General features: G+C 42.4%; 2 protein-coding genes across 2 annotated transcripts; one reads left to right on the top strand and one right to left on the bottom strand.

Annotated features, from left to right (window-relative positions):
* Positions 1-3,274: 3,274 nt before the first annotated feature.
* Positions 3,275-14,385, bottom strand: LOC133137375 (interferon-inducible GTPase 5-like). Its single transcript, XM_061255660.1, has 4 exons — positions 14,372-14,385; positions 6,951-7,005; positions 4,274-5,065; positions 3,275-3,718 (listed from the first exon to the last, which is right to left on the bottom strand). The coding sequence occupies exons 1-4, from the start codon at positions 14,383-14,385 to the stop codon at positions 3,419-3,421; spliced, it is 1,161 nt and encodes a 386-aa protein (XP_061111644.1). The 3' UTR covers positions 3,275-3,418.
* An 889-nt stretch (positions 14,386-15,274) lies between these two features.
* Positions 15,275-18,368, top strand: LOC133127543 (phospholipase A2 inhibitor gamma subunit B-like). The gene is made up of 5 exons (XM_061240517.1): positions 15,275-15,332; positions 15,735-15,851; positions 16,488-16,631; positions 16,929-17,048; positions 17,500-18,368. The coding sequence occupies exons 1-5, from the start codon at positions 15,287-15,289 to the stop codon at positions 17,688-17,690; spliced, it is 618 nt and encodes a 205-aa protein (XP_061096501.1). The 5' UTR covers positions 15,275-15,286; the 3' UTR covers positions 17,691-18,368.
* The last annotated feature ends 2,275 nt before the right edge of the window (positions 18,369-20,643 follow it).

Genomic DNA, 20,643 nt, shown 5'->3' with positions numbered 1-20,643 from the left:
CCTGGAAGGAGCGACCAGAGAGGCAGGACTCAATCCAGTCCAGGGCTGTGCCACAGATGCCCGTTGCTGACAGTGCAGACAGGAGGATGGGGTGATCCACAGTGTCGAAGGCAGCAGAGAGATCTAGAAGAATGAGGACAGAGGAGAAGGAGGCTGCTTGTGCGGCATGGAGTGACTCACTGACGGAGAGGAGCGCAGTCTCTGTCGAGTGGCCTGATCTGAAGCCAGACTGATGGGGGTCTAGCAGGTTGTTGTTAGAAAAGAAAGAAGAAAGTTGAGTAGAAGCAGCTCGTTCTATAGTTTTAGAAAGGAAAGGAAGAAGAGATACCGGGCGGTAGTTCTGGATGATGGAGGGATCCAGAGCAGGCTTTTTTAGCAGAGGAGTGATGTGGGCCCTCTTGAAGGATGCTGGAAAACAGCCGGAAGAGAGGGAGGAGTTGATAAGGGAGGTGACAAATGGGAGAATGTCTGGTGTGATAGTCTGGAGAAGAGAAGAGGGGATAAGGTCAAGGGCACAGGTTGTAGGGCGGTGGCAGAGTAGGAGTTGAGAAACATCAGAGTCTGTAAGGGGGGAGAAAGTGGAAAAGGAAGGGATGGGCCTAGAGGGGGGGAATGGCACAGTGAGGGGGGCGGTGGTTGTAAAGGATCTGCAGATGACTGTGACCTTCTCATTGAAGAAATCAGCAAAGTCATCAGCAGCGAAGGAGGACTGAGGAGGAGGAGGCGGTGCGTTGAGGAGAGAGGAGAAAATAGAGAAAAGTTTCCGGGTGTTAGAACCAGAGTTCTGAATTTGTGTTTGATAGTATTTTGCTTTGGCGGCAGTGACAGCGGAAGAGAATGCCGCCAGGAGAGACTGGTAAGTCGTGAGGTCTGAAGCGTCTCTGGATTTCCCCCACTTCCTCTCCGCTGCGCGGAGGCTGGCCCTGGAGGTACGGAGGGTGTCAGATATCCAAGGACTGGGAGGGGATGTGCGAGGTGGCTTTGAGACAGGGGGACAGAGAGAGTCAAAGGCGGAGGAGAGAGATGAAAGGAGGGTAGCAGATGCAGAGTTAGTGGGGAGTTTGAAGAAGGATTCGAGAGGGGGGAGTGAGGCGGTGACGGTGCTGGCAAAGGAAGAGGGTGAGAGAGAGTGGAGGTTACGGCGGGCTGAGGAAGTGTGGGTGGGGGGAGGGGGAGGAGGATGGGGAGGAAGAGGGAGGGAGAATGAGATGAAGTGGTGATCAGATGTATGCAGAGGGGTAACCATGAAATCAGAGCATGAGCAGTTCCTCACAAAGACAAGGTCTAGGACATTGCCCGCCTTGTGGGTTGCAAGGAGAGGCCGAAGGAGTGGATTAGCGGTAGGAAGGCAGCAGCCTGGGAGGCTTCTCGGTGGATGTTGAAGTCTCCAAGGAGAATCAGTGGGGTGCCATCCTCAGGGAAGGAGCTGAGAAGGGTGTCTAGCTCATCAAGGAAGTTTCCCAGGGGCCCTGGAGGATGGTAGATAACTGCAATGAAAAGGTTAGTAGGGTAGGATACTGCAACAGAATGGAATTCAAAAGTGGATATGGACAGGTCAGAGAGGGGGAGAACAGAGAATTTCCATGAGGGGGAAATTAAAAGACCAGTACCACCGCCACGGCCGGAAGGCCGGGGAGTGTGTGAGAAGGAGAAGGAGGATGAGAGGGCAGCGGGAGTGGCGGAGTTGTCAGGTGTGATCCAGGTCTCCGTGAGGGCAAGGAATTGCAGAGACTGGAGGGAGGCATAGGCAGGGATGAAGTCAGCCTTCCGAGTGGCAGACTGGCAGTTCCATAGTCCCCCTGTGACAGCAAAGTCCTCACAGGGGGTCAGCGGGGGGTAGCTGAGGTTCGAGGGGTTCCGACGCCGTGGAGGCCCACGTCGCAGGGGGGGTCTTCGAGGGAGAGAGCAGACTGGGATGGGGTGAAACATAACATCACAAACTGGGACAGAGCGACGCTAGCGTCTGAGCATGCCTATTTAAATCGCCTACAATTGCTCACAAGCAATATCAAATCAAAGCTAATCTACTGATAAATTCCACAGCTATTTAAGCTATTTAAGACAAATGTTCAATCACTCTACAGGTATGCAACCAGTAGAAGTGATTAACAGGTAATAGACAAACAAACTGGCTCAAGCCCTAATCCTTGCTGTTCAAATGAGCAACTTAAAAATCAACGTTACTGCGTCTAGAGGAAAGTCCGCAGCGATACTAAACACCTGGTCAGAATGATGCACTTACATTTCTGATGTAATCAAATGTTACATTTCTGATACATTTTTTATAAATGTAGTGGAATAGATTTTACTGAAGCAAGGATAAAGATAGGTGCAGTTTGTGATTTTTAGGCTTCTGCTGAAGCTTTCTACCCTAGTGTCTAACGTCTGTGGTGTGCTCTGCCCCCTGTTCTCCCTGCTTCCTGGTGACAGGGGACACCCCCAGAATAAGGTTACAATGGTTTAAACAGTATTTCCAGGAACAATGAGTAAAGCTATCTGTATCCCGAATGTGAAGCCTTCCAAAGTGCACCGGATTGATGCGTTTGACCGTTAGATTTCCTGAAAATATTTGTTTCATAAAGTAATGAAAGATCGGTTTGAACCTCATTGCCAAAGTGAAATAATTCATTATCATTCCATACTAGCCTACGCACTGGCATTGAGAGTCTTGTTGTTTTTATTCTTATACACTCAGTGAGCACTTTATATGCTCCAGCTCCAGATTGCTCAGATCCTCTACCCAACTACTCTCATCAGTTCCACGTTTGTGGCTTAAACTTTTCAGTGGCTGCCCCGAAGCTGTGGAACGCTCTGTCACTCCATGTCAGAACTGCCTCCACTATTCCAACATTCCCATCTGAAGACCCACCTCTTTTCTCTGGCTTTTGGAGACTAAACAGTTCAGTTTCAGTTCGGCAGTCTGTCTTAGCACTATTGTACTTGTATTGATCTTTTTTCCTTTTTTTTTTTTACAATTAAGAAAAGTTTTTTCCCTACTCCAGTAGTCTGACAGCCCTATCCACAATGACATCACAAGAGGAAACAGATACAAAAGCCACATTCTTGCTTTGACCTTTTGCTGACAGAACTGGTTCCACGGGCCAGAGTCAGAAAAGAAAAGACCAGTGAAAGTGGTTGGACTACATGTACTACTGTATGTACAGCATGTAACACTGAAGCCAAACAACAAAAGTCTCTTTGAAAACACTTTTTAACTGCCTCAGTGACATCAAATGCCGGATGACCAAAGACAAAGTCGACGCTGGAAAATGTCTGTGTTCATGATCATTTATTGCTGTACAACAATGTGCAGGGCTAATTCAATCCGCATGCCATTAGCAGTTTTAATACATAGTCCTCTGTAGGTTTCCCCTCCCAGCATCACCCAGCCAATTCCCCCGGGTCACATTTGGCTCCCTTAGTCCGCATAAAAATATCCTGGATCCGGAACGTCCTCTTGGGTGTCGTCTGCCCCAACCAGAGCTCTGTGCATCACTCTCTCGGCGTCCTCACGCAGGTCCTTGATGGCAGACTTCAGTAGGCTGTACGAGGCCATGAAGGAGACGCCCCCTGAGATGATGTTGCCCAGCACCGGGATCCGACTCTCCAGCAGACCCGACAGGACCTGCTGGCCCAATGCCACCTGGGACAGCATGCCCTCCACAGTCTGCATTGAGAGCTCCCTGCCGGAGGTGGAGCGCACCTCTCCGTAGAGCTCCTGCAGAAGGGTGAGAGTGCAGTCAGAGGTGCCGTCGGTGGAGGAGACGGGAAACAATAAGCAAAGGACACGGTGAACACCGTATAAAATAAACACCGCAGGTAATGAGCTATGTTCCATGCTCATGAAATTGGGGGGAAATGGGAAATACACATTACAAATGATCAGAGTTCGGGTCTTTTGGTGTTCAAACTAAATAGCAGGATGCTACAAGCTACAAGTGCCGTAACAAATGACATTTTAGCAGGAAGGAGCAAGAAATAAAAGCAAGAAGTAGTAGTAGACAACAATAGACTTCAGGGAAATACTGTATCCAAACAATAAATGCATAGCTGGGTTTTGCCATGTTTTAGAGTCAATGGCATGAATAAGAGTCATGTAATTGTGTAATTAATGTGTAATTGTGTTGTGCTTTTGTATTCTATTGAATTTCATGTGGTAATCTCTGCTTGCTCCTCCCTTGGCCTGGGCTCCCTTGTAAAAGAGACTCACCTGGTTATATAAAGGGAGAAATAAATGAGTAAAGAAGAGGATCGAGCTTTGAGCTATGGTTACCTGATAGGATTTTCCCGTCATGTTGGCCAACCGGAGCAGGGAGTTGGTGTCCAAGCCGAAGCTACGCTGGAAGGACTGCAGGGTGCTCATAAGCATGGGCACGCTGCTGTGAACAGCGCCACCTGGCGTCGCAGCACTCAGACAAGCCGCCATCGCCGTCTGCCACACGCTCCCAGCCAGCGCCTGCTGCTTCCTCTCCAGCAAGGCAGCGGTGAGGTTGGGCAGCGCCAGCAGGAAGACGTGCCTCTTATGATCCTCCAGCTCCCTCTCCAGGGTCTCGTGCAGCAGGCCGAAGTCAAAGCTCTGCGGCTGGAAGCAGGAGAGCAGGAAGACCTGGGGCTGCCCCGCCCCGGTCCTCTGCAAGCCAGCCTCACAGTCGTCTCGTATCTCCCTCAAAACGGCCTCTTCGCTCAAGCCCATACGCCCCCTCCTCCGGGCGGAGGCCTCCAGGTCGTTGTCCACCTTGTTGCGCACAAAGTAGAACTTCTTCCCTGCCTGCGCCACGCAGCTGGCCAGTGTCACATGACACTCCCTGAAGCGCTCTGACGCCACGATGATGAAGAAGTCGTACTTGGTCAGCCCCACGTCCTCCAGATAACGCTGAGGTTGGAAAGTGGGCGTCCCGATGCCCGGAAAGTCCCACAAACGGACGGTAGGCGCAGTGGGGTGGTCGTATGCTATGATCTCCTGGGTAGTTTCTGTCACACCGGTCTTTGCCGCCCTGGGGTCATCATCATCAGCGATGCCTCTGAAGGCGTTGCCATCGTTGCTTTCTACCCCCTTAATGAAGCACTAGAAACACATTGCCACAGGTTCAGATCTATAGCGCTGGAGACGGAAGCATTCATTCCGCAGGGGAATGTAATTGTTTTCTTCACAAGCGCATTTAGCGGGAAAATTCAATTGCCAAAGGAAAAAGAAAATAGCATATTCTGTGAATCGTTAATTTAATCCAGCGCAGCGACAAATGCAGACACGCTACTTGATTCTTTCATACAGAGTACACACTCACACACACACACTCACACACACTCACACTCACGCACGCACACACACAAACATTGCTGTGAGTAAGGCACACACAGAGGCCGATGCAGAGAAGGATAAAGCCAGAGCAAAAGTATGGATTCCAATGTCTGCATGTCTGTGGAATTGAAATGGCAAGAAGTAGAACTGTTTTCGGTAACATGTGAAGGGTGGAAGATATCATTATTATGGCTGAAAGTATGTCATTACTGCTACAAAAGTTGCATGTTCTGGTGTGTGTGCGTTTTTCTCTTATATATTTCAATGAGTCCAGATGGGTGAGCGTTGCCCGTCCATTAACCTCCCCCTTGAGTTCCCTTGACCTCTCAAAGCGTTAGACTAAATGATTATTTCTGATTTTTACAGCCTGTTTTTGTAATGTTGGTTAGAGGTTGATATGTGCTTATTAAGCACTCTGTATTCAACTATTTACTATTTATGTATTTATTTACTTAACTATATACTTCCATATCCAACATTAATATCCACTTATCAAGTTTTTTTAGGACACCTTTTGAACAGTTAAAAATATCCTTGTATCTGAACATATGCACTCAGTGACCACTTTATTACAGTATGTTGACCTATACACCAACTTCTTAATATCGAGTCTGCCAATCAAGTGGCAGCAACGCAATGCATAAAAGCATGTGAACATGGTTAAGAGGTTCAGTCATTGTTCAGGCCAAACATCAGAATGGGGAAGAAATGTGATCTAAGTGACTTTGACCTGATTGTTAGTGCCAGACGGGGTGGTCTGTGTATTTCAGAAACTGCTGATCTCCTGGGATCACACACACATCAGTCTCTAGAGTAGCGGTTAGGCCCAAGGCACAATAATTTCTGCGGCACCCCAAAATGTGGCATAAGGGAAAAGGATTAGAAATGATTAGCAGTTAATTTACGGTTCTTATTTTGTGTGGTGGCCTAATGTTGACTGTGTTGTTTAAAACAAATTCATAGTGTTGGCAGATTTGTATCAGGGATATCTGCATATCATTTTCGGGTGCTGTTTAAGTAGTAATCATGTCCAGGTAATAGTAATAGTACAATAGAACGTATGTACATTATGTAACCTCAACCGTGTCCAGCGTTTGCTGGTTTGTCACACTGAACAAGCTGCACGGTATCCTATTCAATCAATATTTGCTATTAGCTGACGAACAAGTAAGGACAAACATTACACTAGTTACAGTGATAGCTGAAACTGTGTTTTTGAATATAAGAGTTATTAAAGCTGAGGACAATGTTGGTATTCTATGTGTTTACAAACTTAAGAGCAAATGCTATCGTTTGAGTTGACCACCAAATAGTCCAGCTGCAGGATATTTTGTACAAAATTATTCGCCACGTCGTGTAGCCTATGATAATCCCGCTTTACAGAAATATACAAAAGACGAATACACGTGCAGCAAAGACACATTGTGTTAACTGTGGTGATTCGTAGGCTATAAATTAAAAAGATTCGAATAAAAAAAATACATAAATCTGCTCAGCGAAAGTAACGAATTTATATTTATGTCAACTAGCCAATAGTTGATATGGTTCACGAACCACATCCGAGTCGCCCAATGGAAATATAATCACTAATTTCCTCCACAATGCCGTCCAATGTATCGACTATTGAGTTATAAAATAAGACTTTGCTTACCTGGGTGTTGGAAAAGCGTTGAAACCTGTCAAGCTCGTATCCCTCGCAGTGGGAACTGGAAGTAGCCTGAAAATGAAACTAACCAATAGGCCTACAAGTTCAGTAAATACAATCTTTTGTGTTACGCTGCCCTCTATGTGTGAATACATGTCTTTACATATCAGATCGGCTGACGGAGAAACCTGTTTTTTTATTTATTGTTTGCCTATATCTTAAATTTAATACATGCATACAGTGTGGTGCCCTGCTGGATGAGAGAGAGAGAGAGAGAGAGAGAGAGAGAGAGAGAGAGAGAGAGAGAGAGAGAGAGAGAGAGTCGAATTTGTGAATTTTGTGAATTTTGTGAAAATTATTTTTATTTATTCTTTTTTTTCTTTAGGTGCCTTCAGGGCACATCTCAATGGTCCAGCACAGACCAGTGCTTTCTTTTCCAAAAAAATTCAAAAAGGAAAACCGGGAAAAAAAGGAAAAAAATATAAGTCCGAAAATGGAGAAAACAAAAAGGGCCGGAATTCACGTGGCCGCGTTCTTCCGTCTTTAGCCCGCTGCGGGGCCGTTCAACCCTGGCGCTGCCCCCCCTGTGTCTGGCGAGCACCGTACACGCCTAATCGCCCGTCTGGGGTGATCCCGTCTTGGTTTAGAGAGAGGCTTTTGGCGGTATTGATACGCTCACGTGAATCCGGGACTTTGAAGTTTCGTCCGTGAGGTTTCCTCCGTATGCATGAGCTCTCTCTCAGTCGTCTCCGAAATCACTCCCCGTTTTCCTGGGGTGGATTGTTTTATTTATTTATTTCTTTCTTTCTTTCTTTCTTTATTTATTCATTTCTTTATTTCTTTATTTCTTTATTTCTTTATTTCTTTATTTCTTTCGTCCGTCCGTTCGTTCGTTCGTTCGGTTGCGCGTTCATGCACACTGGCTCCGGGTATCTCCTCCCTCCGTCATGAGCCCCGTGCGGCGTTTGTGTTCTCCTTTTGAAGGGCGCCGCTCTCTTTCCCGAACTTGGTTCAGCTCGCCCAGGGGGTTGCTAGCCTTGGTGCTGATTCCCCTTCCGGTCTCTCTCCAAGCTGCCGCTCTCTTAAATAGGACATGGGAAAATATTCGTAGTTAATCAGCTTCCCCAGCTCTTGGCGCCGGCGCACGGGCCGTTCCACCCCAGTGGTGTACCGATCCCTGGTCGGGCCACCACAACAGATACACGCAAATTAAAGAAAAACACGTATAACACAAAAAAGTTTAAATATTTCATTATTATTATTATTATTTTACATATAATACAACTGCAAAAACAAACCAAAAACTGAATTTTTAGTTCTTGAGATTAAGAACGTCCCCTACAGGCCAAAAATAAATAAATAAAATAATAATAATTAGCCTACCTCGTCTAGCCTACCTGGTTATACGCACAATCATAGTAAATTAAATATCGTACAATTATTCATAGCTTTAACAGCTTTCCAGTTATCAGTGGACAGTTATCAGTGGTACTATTCAAACACAAAATTACAATAAAAAGTGGTTTCCCATGAAAAAATCTATATTTGTGTGAAATTTAGCATATATAATAATTACTTTTTTAGTTTTATTTCTATCATAGACATACTATCCAAACAATACAACAGAAGGGCAATTCTGAATAGATCATTGTCTCAGAGTCAGTTATACAAAATAACAAAGGGCATCAGAGTCCTTCTGAATTTTCTTTCAGATAAAATGTTCTGGGCAGTATCGATAAAGCTGGCATCACTGTAAACTAGGGGTAGTTTGAGTTAGATGATCATCCTAGATTTAAATAAAGGTTCTAAACATAATACTATTATTGCTTTTTAAAGATAAAGCCCATATCTCCTACAGGTACATCACGGGAGTAGAGAAGTGAGATGGAGGAGAATGGCAACATTGTGTAAAACTCTCCTGCTCATTGAATTAGCAACATTGTGTAAAACTCTCCTGCTCTTTGAATTAACAACATTGTGTAAAACTCTCCTGCTCATTGAACTAGCAACATTGTGTAAAACTCTCCTGCTCTTTGAATTAACAACATTGTGTAAAACTCTCCTGCTCATTGAATTAGCAACATTGTGTAAAACTCTCCTGCTCTTTGAATTAACAACATTGTGTAAAACTCTCCTGCTCATTGAATTAGCAACATTGTGAGTCAAGGAGCTGACTCACAAGACGAATGATATCAGAGAACCAACTGTAAAAATTAAAGATTATTTTATTTTTTATTTTTTATGAATATCTCTATTATTTATTATCTTCCTGATGGCTGGCATAAACGGTTAAAGTGTTTTCAAATGTATGACATAATACGAGTGTCTTAGTTCACAAAAACCTATTCTAGTGATATTAAAAAAAATATTATGAACAACAGTTTTCGCTAGAATATATGCTTCTTGAGATTAAGACCAGTGGAGTGGACAAAAATAAATTGCCAAGATTTTATCAGGAAAATTAATGAAAGCTAAAGGAAAGTTCCAACTCCGATAATGAGGAAATGGTACAGCATAGGTCAGTCATGAATGTATTACAAAGTTGATGAGAGGGAGTGAAAACCTACAAGATGGTAGATCACCAGGAACAGGGTTTGGAACTGCTGCTGCTGGACGTTATGTGGTCATTATGATTGTTGGTGATTGGTGGGTTAATGTTCATTTATACACTTTTATTTTAGTTGAAGCAGAGAGGTGACTATTTGGGGCAGAGACCAATGGGGTATTTCAAGTGGCCATTGGTGGGCCATGGTGAATTTATGCATGATGTTTGGTGTACATGTGAATTGTGCATGATGTGTGTTGCTGAGTGGTCCTGTGTGACTTGGTTTACATGTCATGTTTATAGCAACACAGTAGATCGTGACTAGATATCAGAATGTTGTTTTTGGAGAATATTTTCCACATACCCCTCCTCAGCCCACCACCTCTACTGCTGTAACCACAATCTGCATCTGGCTGTTATGTACGGCGCTGAGGACCCAGACACACCACAGGATAATCCAAATCGTAGTTTATTAGTCCGTAATCGTAGCCAGGAGATCCAATACAAAGACAAAAACAGGCAAAAGAATGGTTGAAAAAACAGGCAAGAAGGTAAAAAATCAAAAGGCAAAAGTACAAAACGCTGTAGGCAAAAATCGTAGTTGGTGAACAAAGCAGAATATCAAAAATCAGACAATCTGAATGGCAAACAAAACAAGAGGGTAAGGCAGGCTCGGAAATCAAAGGCAAAGGGGAGTCTTTCTGGAATCTCAAGACTTAGATTTACGAGGAATTCGGCACTAAAACTGATCAACGTTCCGACACTGGTCAAACAGAGACTGAGGTTTAAATACATGAGGGAAGGTGACAATCTAGGCGGGGCTGGGAAAAAGGTGGGCTAAACAAATAGACAACAGGTGGGGAAACATACTAGGGTAATAACATAAAAACGGGAGGGAGACCAAAACGCGGACTGGATGCACGTAACCAAACCAAACATGCTCCGGATTAGGGAGTCGACATTTGCATAGATTGAAGACGTAGTGATTGTCAGAGACAGGTGCGAACACTTCGCTGAAACTAAGCGAGTAATTAGGGATAGCATAGGGAGGCGGAGTTATAGAACAGTGCAGAAAAACTAAGAGATTGCGTTCGTGAATTAGTTACGTGAATATTTCTAAACTACCCAATAAAAGTGATTGTTAGTTAGTTAGTTAGTTAGACAGTAAGTGTATTAATCGGATTAGTACTGTACAATACCTAGATTAGTAGTAGTTAGTAAGAATAGTGCTTTACAACATTTAACTCCCAAGAAAAAGCAGGAAGTAAGAATCGCGAGTGTTTGCAGACAGGGGAGTGACTAGGCTGGTAAACATTCAGACGGAGACATAACAGGGGATGACAAATGAGAACTGTAATGGAAAACAAGAACCGAGGATGTATGAAAAATGAATAAATAACAAGAATAAACATAAATACACACAGGACAGATACAGAAACAAGACACTGGCCCTCATCCTGCAAAGGTCAGCAGCCTGCTGAAACCAGCTAAGACCAGCTTGAGATTTCATGAAGAGATACATTCAAACATCATTCAATCCTCATCTCCACAACACAGTCCCTGCTGTCTTGTAGTTCATTACAGTCATTTAGCAGTTAAACACATTTAATTTAATTTAGTTATATCCAGCCATATACTGATAAATTAGGTTTTCTTCTGAAACACACCTTGTGCTGTCCTGAAATTATTTTTTATTGTTTGTATGGAGCTTTGGTGGCTTTGGTTTTTTAAATTCAGTGTTTTTTTTTAACTGTATTCATGGATAAATAAAATGAAGCACAAGCATAAAAAAGACATTTAAAACTATAAAACCAGGTGCAGTTAATAAAACAGTTAATAAAAATGACTCACTTGCGATAGGAGATGGCACACAGTGATTGGAGGAAGGATTTAATAGCTTGCACAACACACCTTGTCCTGTCCTGGGAAAACATACCTCTGCTTTGGGGAATATTTGTTCAGCATCTTTGGCTTTGTGACAATACAAGCTGTAATGCAGATCACCTTCTACTCAAAGTGAAAGTTAAAAGAAATGGGGAAATTGAAACATTACTTGGCTTAACTGAAAACCTGGTGCAGCTGCAGATTTGGTGAAAATTAAGCTCAACAATAGGCTTTATGTAATCTTCTTACCGAACCACTTTTGAGGAACTGGTATGAGGAAAGTTTTAATATGGACATATCCTATTATAAATGTTGATAAATGAGGTTTGCTTGACAACAGCCCTTGTACTGCCCTGAAAAAATCATACTGTTTATGGAGATGTTTTTGGTGGGTTTAAAAAAAAAAAAAAACCATCTCCTGGGAAAACATACAGTGGGTTCCAGAATTATTGGCACCTTTGATAAATATGAGTAAGAAATACTGTAAACTAAGAAATAATACAATTATTGACATAGGGATAGATGACAAAGGGATTTTGCATGCTTGTTACCTCATTTTTATACTGCGGTGAAACTGGAAGTGTTGTAATGACACAGTATACTTCCTTTAGACTGAGATTAACTAAGTTAAGTGAAATGTATTGCCAATTTAACTTTCTTTGATTTGATTACTTAATAAATAAATAAAACATTGCTAACAATGACATCTCTCTGTATTAACATGGTCAGCTCTCTGTGTTAACATTGTCAGCTCTCTGTGTTAACATTGTCAGCTCTCTGTGTTAACATGGACATCTCTCTGTATTAACATGGTCAGCTCTCTGTGTTAACATGAACAGCTCTCGGTGTTAACATGGTCAGCCCTCTGTGTAAGCATGGTCCGCTCTCTGTGTTAACATGGACAGTGGCGAAAGTTAAGTGGTGACAATACAATCGTGAATGAAAGGGAGAGGGATTGCAGAGCAAAATAACCAGTAAATAACAAACTGACTACCTAATTTAGAAGATCAACATGGTTCTCAAAAGGTATGGAAAGGCTTTTGGCTCGGTCTCAAACAGGCAGGTTAAATATTAAAAAGGTGACACCAGACCGTGTGGTAGGGTGTGTCTAATTCCAAAAAAAACCCCACAAGACAACAGTATCTACAGTTACAGTAAATATTTTGCGGTCATTCACCCCCATTGCATGGTGATAACAAAGCATTTTCTGGAACCTTATGCTGTTGCATTGTAATGTGAGCATTACCCCGAACCTTCTGTGGAGATGGTCAGCACCTTTTTATGTTTTTGATGCACATATTTGTTTAGCTAATGAACATATTTTTCTATCCTGTTGAAAGCAGAAAGTGCGGGAGAGAGTAAGCAAAGGCACAAAATCAGTATTCAAAGTTTTTACGCGACAGGGATAAATACAGTTGAGGTGTGTCACACATGCTTATGGAGTACATTTTATTTCTATTGGACTAAAATAAAAGGCTGTACAACCAGCTGAACTGGAAAAAGCTTTGTTAATTACTTTTGATGACGTTTAAAAATTGTACAGCCACTCACACGTGACAGGCACATTGCTATAATACACGTGTCAAAACAAACCCATTATTCTTGCACCAACGCAAATATGCAAGTCTCCCCTACTCTGTCATAGTTGAATTAAGAAGATACAACTATGACAGAGCTGTTCACATTGTGACTGAGGATTTGCTTTTGCTGATGGAGATTGAGAACACTATCGGAAGGTCAGAATCAATATGGGTCCACAGGTGCTGGCTACATTCACAGACCCTCCGCTGATGCATGATGCCACTAGAAGCAACATTTATTAATAGCTCACCTCTGCTCAGTTGAGATAATGATATACTACATGTTGAGCATTTATATTGAGTGCTAAAGCTCCATGCACCACAACATAAGCATTCAAAACTATGTAAATTCAGGCTATCCGGCCACAAGACTTCAGCCGACATTGGAACGTGGCCAGGGTCCTGATCTATTTGATAATTTATAAAATGTACTGTATCTTTATTTTGTCATGGATCAAAACCTGTGGTGGCACAGATGGTGCAGAGGGTAGCACTGCCGTCTGACAGCACGGAGGTCCTGGGTTCAAATCCCCGTTGGCCAGGGCCTCTCTTTGTTATATAACCACTTATACTATAAGACATGGAAAGTTATATAACAAATCAGGTAGTGTTAATTGATGTTTAGTGAGCCAATGTATTAGAGTAACCTATAATTAACTAATTCATTTTTATCCTCCTATTAACCAATAATTAACAAATTCATTTTTATCCACCAAGAGTCTCTTCCAAGTTCTTCTGGCTTACTACTGGATCAGTTTGCACCACTGGGTTGCGTTGCATGCATGAGGTCCAGGTTTTAATCAATCCACCTATTATCTTAACCCGCTTACCCTGAACAGGGTTGCAGGGGGGCTGGAGCCTATCCCAGCATACATTGGGTGAAAGGCAGGAATGGACAGGTCACTAGTCCACCGGGATACTCCGGTTTCCTCCCACTGTCCAAAGACATGCAGGTTAGGCCTATTGGAGAGTCTAAATTGCCTGTAGGTATGAGTGTGTGAGTGAATGGTGTGTGTGCCCTGCAATGGACTAGTGACCTGTCCATTCCTGCCTTTCACCCAATGTATGCTGGGATAAAAGGAAAAATCAGCAAGGTACTGGGATCAGTTACTTACATGGTGGAGATACATGCTGTGTCTGTAAATTGTCATGTAATTCATTTGATGGATGCCAAAGTAAAAAAAAAACAAGAATGTAATAAGAAATGGAAAATAGAAGCTCTAAAATTTGCAGATTTATTTTCTGATTGTGAGATGACAGATGGAAGGATACAGGATACCGGTTCAGCAGGGTGAATGATGCAAAATATTTACTCTTGTGGTTTTTTTGGAATTAGACACACCCTACCACATGGTCTGGTGTCATGTCCTTAATATTTAACCTGCCTGTTTGAGGCCCAGCCAAAAGCCTTTCCATACCTTATGAGAACCATGTTGATCTTCTAAATTAGGTAGTCAGTTAGTTATTTACTGGTTATTTTGCTCTGCGATCCCTCTCCCTTTCGTTCACGATTGTATTCTCTCCATTTAACTTTCGCCACTGTCCATGTTAACACAGAGAGCGGACCATGTTAACACCGAGAGCTGTCCATGAGAGCTGTTGTCAATGTAACTGAACCATTACCAAACTCTGGGACTGAGATGGAGCCACAGCCAACAGAGACTGGAGTGTGTACTTGCCCAGTACGAATTGTTAGCCACCACAGAGACTGGTTTTATGAAGAAAAATTTAATTGTTAAAGACAACAGTTCTATTCAGAGAATGAATCCTTGATCACTCCCTACTCCCCAGCTAGACCACTCCGGTCTGCCAGCTCTGGTCGCCTTATGGTTCCCTCACTATGAGCACCTGGAGGTCGAGCTGCACGTTCACGCCTGTTTTCCGTTCTGGTTCCTCAGTGGTGGAATGACTTGCCCACCACTGTCAGGACAGCAGAATCCCTCCCCCTATTTCGACGCAGACTAAAAACACACCTTTTCAAACTCTACCTTAGTCCGCCCTCCTGATTTCCCCTGGCCCCCTTTCTGATATCCCTATCCCTCTTGTCTAACCCCCCCAAAAAAAAATTGCACTTATGATGACTATATGTTTAAAACAGCACTTCCTATGTATTTTCCTAGTTATGGATGTGATGCTATGACTTGTGGAAGAACCTATGCACTTGTAAGTCGCTTTGGATTAAAAGCGTCTGCCAAATGACTAAAATGTAAATGTCAATGTAAAGTGCTTTGAAACTATACCAGGGTCACGCCTTTAAGCTCCTTAGGTTCACAGTATATAAACGCAGCCGCAGTCTTGTTTTTTCATGGATTGCGCGCATAATACTGGACACAATGAAACTAGTCACCATTGCCCTGACGTGCGCACTCTTCTCCAAAGGTAATACCACTAAAACTTGCTCTTGTGACTGTTCGAAAGCAATAATGTAAACTGAAATTGTTGTCATTAATGGCATGTGGGGTTTAGTTTAACATGTAGGCTACGTTGTCTAACACAGTATTCTCCTACAGACTATTGTTCAGCCCTTCTCAAATATTCACCCACTCAGTTTCTTGAAAACTGAGAAGCCTTTAGTCTAGGCGAGATTGGCTACTTCTGTTTAGATGCCAAATTCAGTTGAGGTAATTATTTTGTGTTATATTATATTTTGTTTTTATTGTCCTGATTTTAAATAGAACTTTTGATAAAGAGTGACATAGAAATGAGCTCTTACTTTAGAAGGGTCTGCAACTGTATATTTGTAAAGAATAAAATAAGTGTTTTTTTCCAAATATGTTTTAGCATACCCACTGGATTGTTTTGAGTGTGCAGTCACTGGTACTGGATCGTGTTCGCAGACAAAAACATGTGAAGCAAGTCAGACCAAATGTGCCAGTGTCACAGCAGCAGTCACTGCGGGTGAGCGAGAACGACGACATGATCTGCATGGTAGCAGGTGTTCTTTTACCATCAGCCTTTACTAAATCGGCTGATTAAACACCTCTAAACGCCTCTAATTTGCACTAGGCATTTTTTTAAGGCAAATAGTCTGTAGTGATTCCAAGCAGAATCATTTGAATTGTGATGAGGAGGATTTCAGTCTTTCAGTTTGTCATGGGTTAGGTGCAAATAATTATGTGCAAGATATAGATTATTTTTGTCTACTGGTTTGGTTGAAAAAAAAACAGGACAAACAGGCTTGTTGAGGCTTGCCTTGAAGTGAAACACATATTAAAAAAGATGAGGCCTGGCAAAAAAGTTAACATAAAGTTTTTTTGATATAAAATGGGTGACAAAAAATGTAAGAGATTTAGACCAAAAACTCATGTCCCCTACAGGGTGTTTTATATGTAACAGGCTTTGATTTAGATTTTTTAAATAAATATAAAAATGAATGAATTTCTGTCTCATCACTGTATTGCATTATTTGATAGATGAAGATATACAACTCCTGGCAACAGCAGTGTTGCATATTTCACATGTAGACAAATTGTCTTTGTTGATCCTGATTTTTATTCTTGAACTTTCTTGACCCGTCTGTCTTTTGGTCTTTAGGAGGAATACAGACTACTACAAATATTAAGTCATGCACTGCACCAACTCAGTGTCTCGGTGGATCTATTAACAGTGAAATCTTGATGTTAACTGTTAACACCCAATGCTGTGAATCCAACTTGTGCAACAATCAAGAACCACCAGGTAAATATTCCATATTTACATTTTGACATGAGAATTACAGGGTACTAAGTGACATTTTTGTTCAATGGTTTAATTTCCCTCATTAGGTCACGGTTTACCTCTGAATTAACCAATGGCTGATTTATTGGTAGTCCGGTGATTCACAATTAGACATCAACTCCAAGCTCACATAACTTGAATGTTTCCCATTTAACTTTTTTATTTTTACTTTGTTATGGTTATGAAAAGGCAGAGCTCCCTGCGTCTTCTTAAGTCTCTTTTTGACTTCCAGAATTCACACATTATCTTATTATCCAGTTATAGCATTACCAGAATCCAGCACCAGTGGAAAAAAGTGTTTCACCTGTCTAGCTCCTGGTAACTGCACAAGTACTATGGAGTGCAAGGAAGGTGAAGATCGCTGCTTTATGGTCACAGGTGAGAACTATCTTATCTCGTAATTTTATGCTGGGAATAGACATGGCACAAATGTAACTAAAAATATGGGCATTGATAATTATTAATTAATTAATTATTAATCATTATTCATTCATTATTTGGGCATTGATGTTGTTTTGCATAATGCAAACTAGAATGTTCTGACAGAATATTTGTGTAGGAAACCATTCTGTAAAAAACATCTTATAGCTGAAATGTATTGTATTGAAACCAATAAATACCACATTCAATCAGAATTATTCATTATACATCTGTTTTTAGTGATGAGGCAGGTTCTTACTCTTTACATAACATGTGAGAACTTATCTCCACCTGGTAAATTATTATGGCTATAGTAATTTGGAGGAGTTATTGAATTTGGCAGAATCTTTAGGCAGATGCATCAATATTATTTCTTGAAAATTACATTTTCTTCCCATTGTTTCTGAAGTGCCTCCAGTTGGGACGGTGAAGGGATGTGCATCCCAAAGTGTCTGTTCTGGAGCCCTGAATCCTCAACTGGGAGCCATTGTGGACCTGCACTGCTGTGAGGGAAACTTGTGCAACAACGCCCTGCGCATCGGACAGAGCATCCTCTTCCTCCTCCTGGTGCCTCTGGCCTCCTTCTTCCTCTTCAACTAAGCAGCACTTTGACCTGCACAGCCACCCTAACCCTCCTCGACTACTCGAGGATGGTGCAAATCAAATAAATTCATACAATGTTGGTTAAACTTGTTCAATTTGATTAAAAATTGTTTTCTTTTCCTGGTTTTATCATTCCACTTCTCTGCCTTTAACTAAATATTCTGAAATCATTTAATGTTGTTTTCATTATAGGTAACACAAATGAGTTTGCAATTCGACTGCTTAGCAGAGGCATACAACCGCGAGACGATTATTTTGCTGGTTTGAAATAAAAATTTTAAGTAAAATGCCTCCTTGTGTCATGTAGAATCACATTAAAGAATTGCATAAGGGACACCTCAGTGATCCACGTTATAACCTACATTGTTTGAACATATAGCCTACAGTGTTATTGATATGCATGATGCATATTCAAAACACACTACAAAAAATATTTGGTTCTCTTCTCCAAGGAGTCAGTCAGTAGTCATTGCTTGTAATATAGTTGTAATGGTGCTGCAGAACTAATTAAAAGTACAATTTGAATCCCAGTGTAGTCACAATCAGATCTGCACAGCCGTTGGGCCCTTGAGCAAGGCCCTTAACCCTGTATTGCTCCAGGGGAGGATTGTCTCCTGCTTAGTCTAATCAACTGCTCTGGATAAGAGTGTCTGCCTAATGTAATGTAATGTAAATGTAAATGTAATGTAAAATGTAAATGTAAATGTAAATGTAAATGTAAATGTAATGTAGTGTAGTGTAATGTAATGTAATGTAATGTAATGTAATGTAAGTTTTTGAACATGCACATGGTAAAATACGATTAAACACAAATTCAAGACTCCACTTCTTACCCCCGGAAACTGTTGCCCCTGCCCCCCTCAAGGCCCATCCATTTGTAAAACCCCACGCCAACGCAATGACGGAATTTAACGAGGGCCAAACCGGGTTTTGCGTGCTTGTCCTTCTGGCGTTGCTGGGAGAATATTAGTAGGGGTAATTATTATCCTCCGGCCAAGAACAGAGCACAATTACGTTTAAGAATATACTGGGTCCATTGCCACGGGTCGGATATGGATTGACCTGCCCCATATCCCGCTTACGGCTGGCCTGAAACGGATCAGTACAATTCTTAATATTCTCCCTTCTCAAACAGGGCCATATTGTAAGCTTAGTGGTTACTATAGTTTTACTCGTTTATCTGACTCCATTTAAGATTAGAATTTAAAGATTTGGGTTTGAAACATATGCGAACCTCTGGAGTGATTACACTCGACTCTTACCTACGCCACCATTACTCAATATATGCTCCCGGGATTAGCATTATTGCTGAAATCTCAGTTCTCTGAGGGTCTAGCCAACACAGTACATGCGAAACACTGCCATGATAGTTGCGAGCCCAGGTCGGCGTGTATTTAGAGGGCTCCTTAGAGTTAACTTGACAGGTACCAGCGTCCTAACGCCCAGAGGGTTCCCTTCACACCAAATTACAAGAGCCATACACCACCAATCCTTTTATGGGCCGAACTTGACGGCCTCTCAGCTTAGAACTACCACGAATGTACCAAGCCGCTGATCAGTCGGTCTTTAGCCACCATTTCCTCCTGAGTATTCAGTTGTAATTTAGGCTGAAAAAGGTACTAGATGAATTAGAGTCATGGAGATCACGCAAGTTACAAACAAAATAGTTTATTCGCAGACAGGTAGGTTATTAGCTTTCGAATTCCAATAGTCAATTTCAGAATACACAAATTAAGAATAGAGATAGAGTAAATCATACCTAGCCTGCTTTGGCTACACATAAACACTGAGTATAGAATATGCAGAGTGTGGGAAGCCGATTACGATCTTCCTGATACTTACATATAATTACAATATGCTGTGTGGGATGCCGGTTACGGTCTTCCCAGATTGGTCTGTCTCCCTTGCTTTTATGCCAAATCATACGTTTGAAACCATAAATCAACCTGGAGGGGTGGTCAAATCTGGAATTTAGACCCCCACCCTTGGGGGTGGCGGCACGGATGGTGCAGTGGGTAGCACTGCCGTCTCACAGCAAGGAGGTCCTGGGTTCGAATCCCCGTCGGCCGGGGCCTCTCTGTGTGGAGTTTGCATGTTCTCCCCATGTCTGTTTGGGTTTCCTCCGGGTACTCCGGTTTCCTCCCACAGTCCAAAGACATGCAGCTAAGGCTGATTGGAGAGTCTAAATTGCCCATTGGCATGAGTGTGTGAGTGAATGGTGTGCGTGCCCTGCGATGGACGGGCGACCTGTCCAGGGTGTATTCCTGCCTTTCGCCCAATGTATGCTGGGATAGGCTCCAGCCCCCCTGCGACCCTGTTCAGGATAAGTGGGTTAAGATAATGGATGGATGGATGGATGGACCCATGGGGGTTGTTAAGTAGGGAAAATGAGATGATTCCCAGAGAGGACGTGTAGGTTTTCCCTTGAGTTACTGAAACTATAGTTTATTAAACTCCATTTGGTATGAAATGTATCTCATCCGATTCCTTGATTTTACCGGATCACATCCATACCAAACAGATTACCCTTATGTTTTATCATGTTGCAGTTATCATGAAACTTCCCTCCTGATTATCCATTTTACATGCACTCCTTGTTACCATTACATAAGACTTAATGCAATAATATAAGGATCACATGGGCAATGTTTTCAAGGTTTTACCGGGTCTATTTACTATCTTAATAGCAGTTTTGAATATTTAATCTAGGAGATCAGTCACTGGTGTAATGACAGCAGAGCCCAAATGAGGGCACTGTGGGAGTGTCCCGAGCCTTTCCCAAAGGTAGTGGTTCACGGTTCCCATGACTTACTGACCCCTGTGACCTCTCAACTAAAACACAGCCACAGTCCATCACCGATGGCCTGAAACTCCCCAAAGCTAGTCAAAACAGTGTATTGTCCTTGACATGTACCAGAAACCCCAGCTTTCAGGTTCCTCACAAATGGCA

The sequence above is a fragment of the Conger conger genome, chromosome 1, assembly GCF_963514075.1.
Source record: "Conger conger chromosome 1, fConCon1.1, whole genome shotgun sequence".
NCBI lineage: Eukaryota > Metazoa > Chordata > Actinopteri > Anguilliformes > Congridae > Conger > Conger conger.
Note: the sequence above shows the minus strand (reverse complement) of the source record. Positions and strands in the feature narration are given on the sequence as shown.

Coding starts and splice junctions, on each gene's coding strand:
- LOC133127543 (XM_061240517.1), top strand. CDS start 15,287: ATGAAACTAGTCACCATTGCCCTGACGTGCGCACTCTTCTCCAAAG. Junction 16,632..16,928: donor CAACAATCAAGAACCACCAG/GTAAATATTCCA, acceptor CTTATTATCCAG/TTATAGCATTACCAGAATCC. Junction 17,049..17,499: donor TCGCTGCTTTATGGTCACAG/GTGAGAACTATC, acceptor TTGTTTCTGAAG/TGCCTCCAGTTGGGACGGTG.
- LOC133137375 (XM_061255660.1), bottom strand. Junction 5,066..6,950: donor AACGCTTTTCCAACACCCAG/GTAAGCAAAGTC, acceptor ATGTGTTTCTAG/TGCTTCATTAAGGGGGTAGA. Junction 3,719..4,273: donor TGACGGGAAAATCCTATCAG/GTAACCATAGCT, acceptor ACCCTTCTGCAG/GAGCTCTACGGAGAGGTGCG.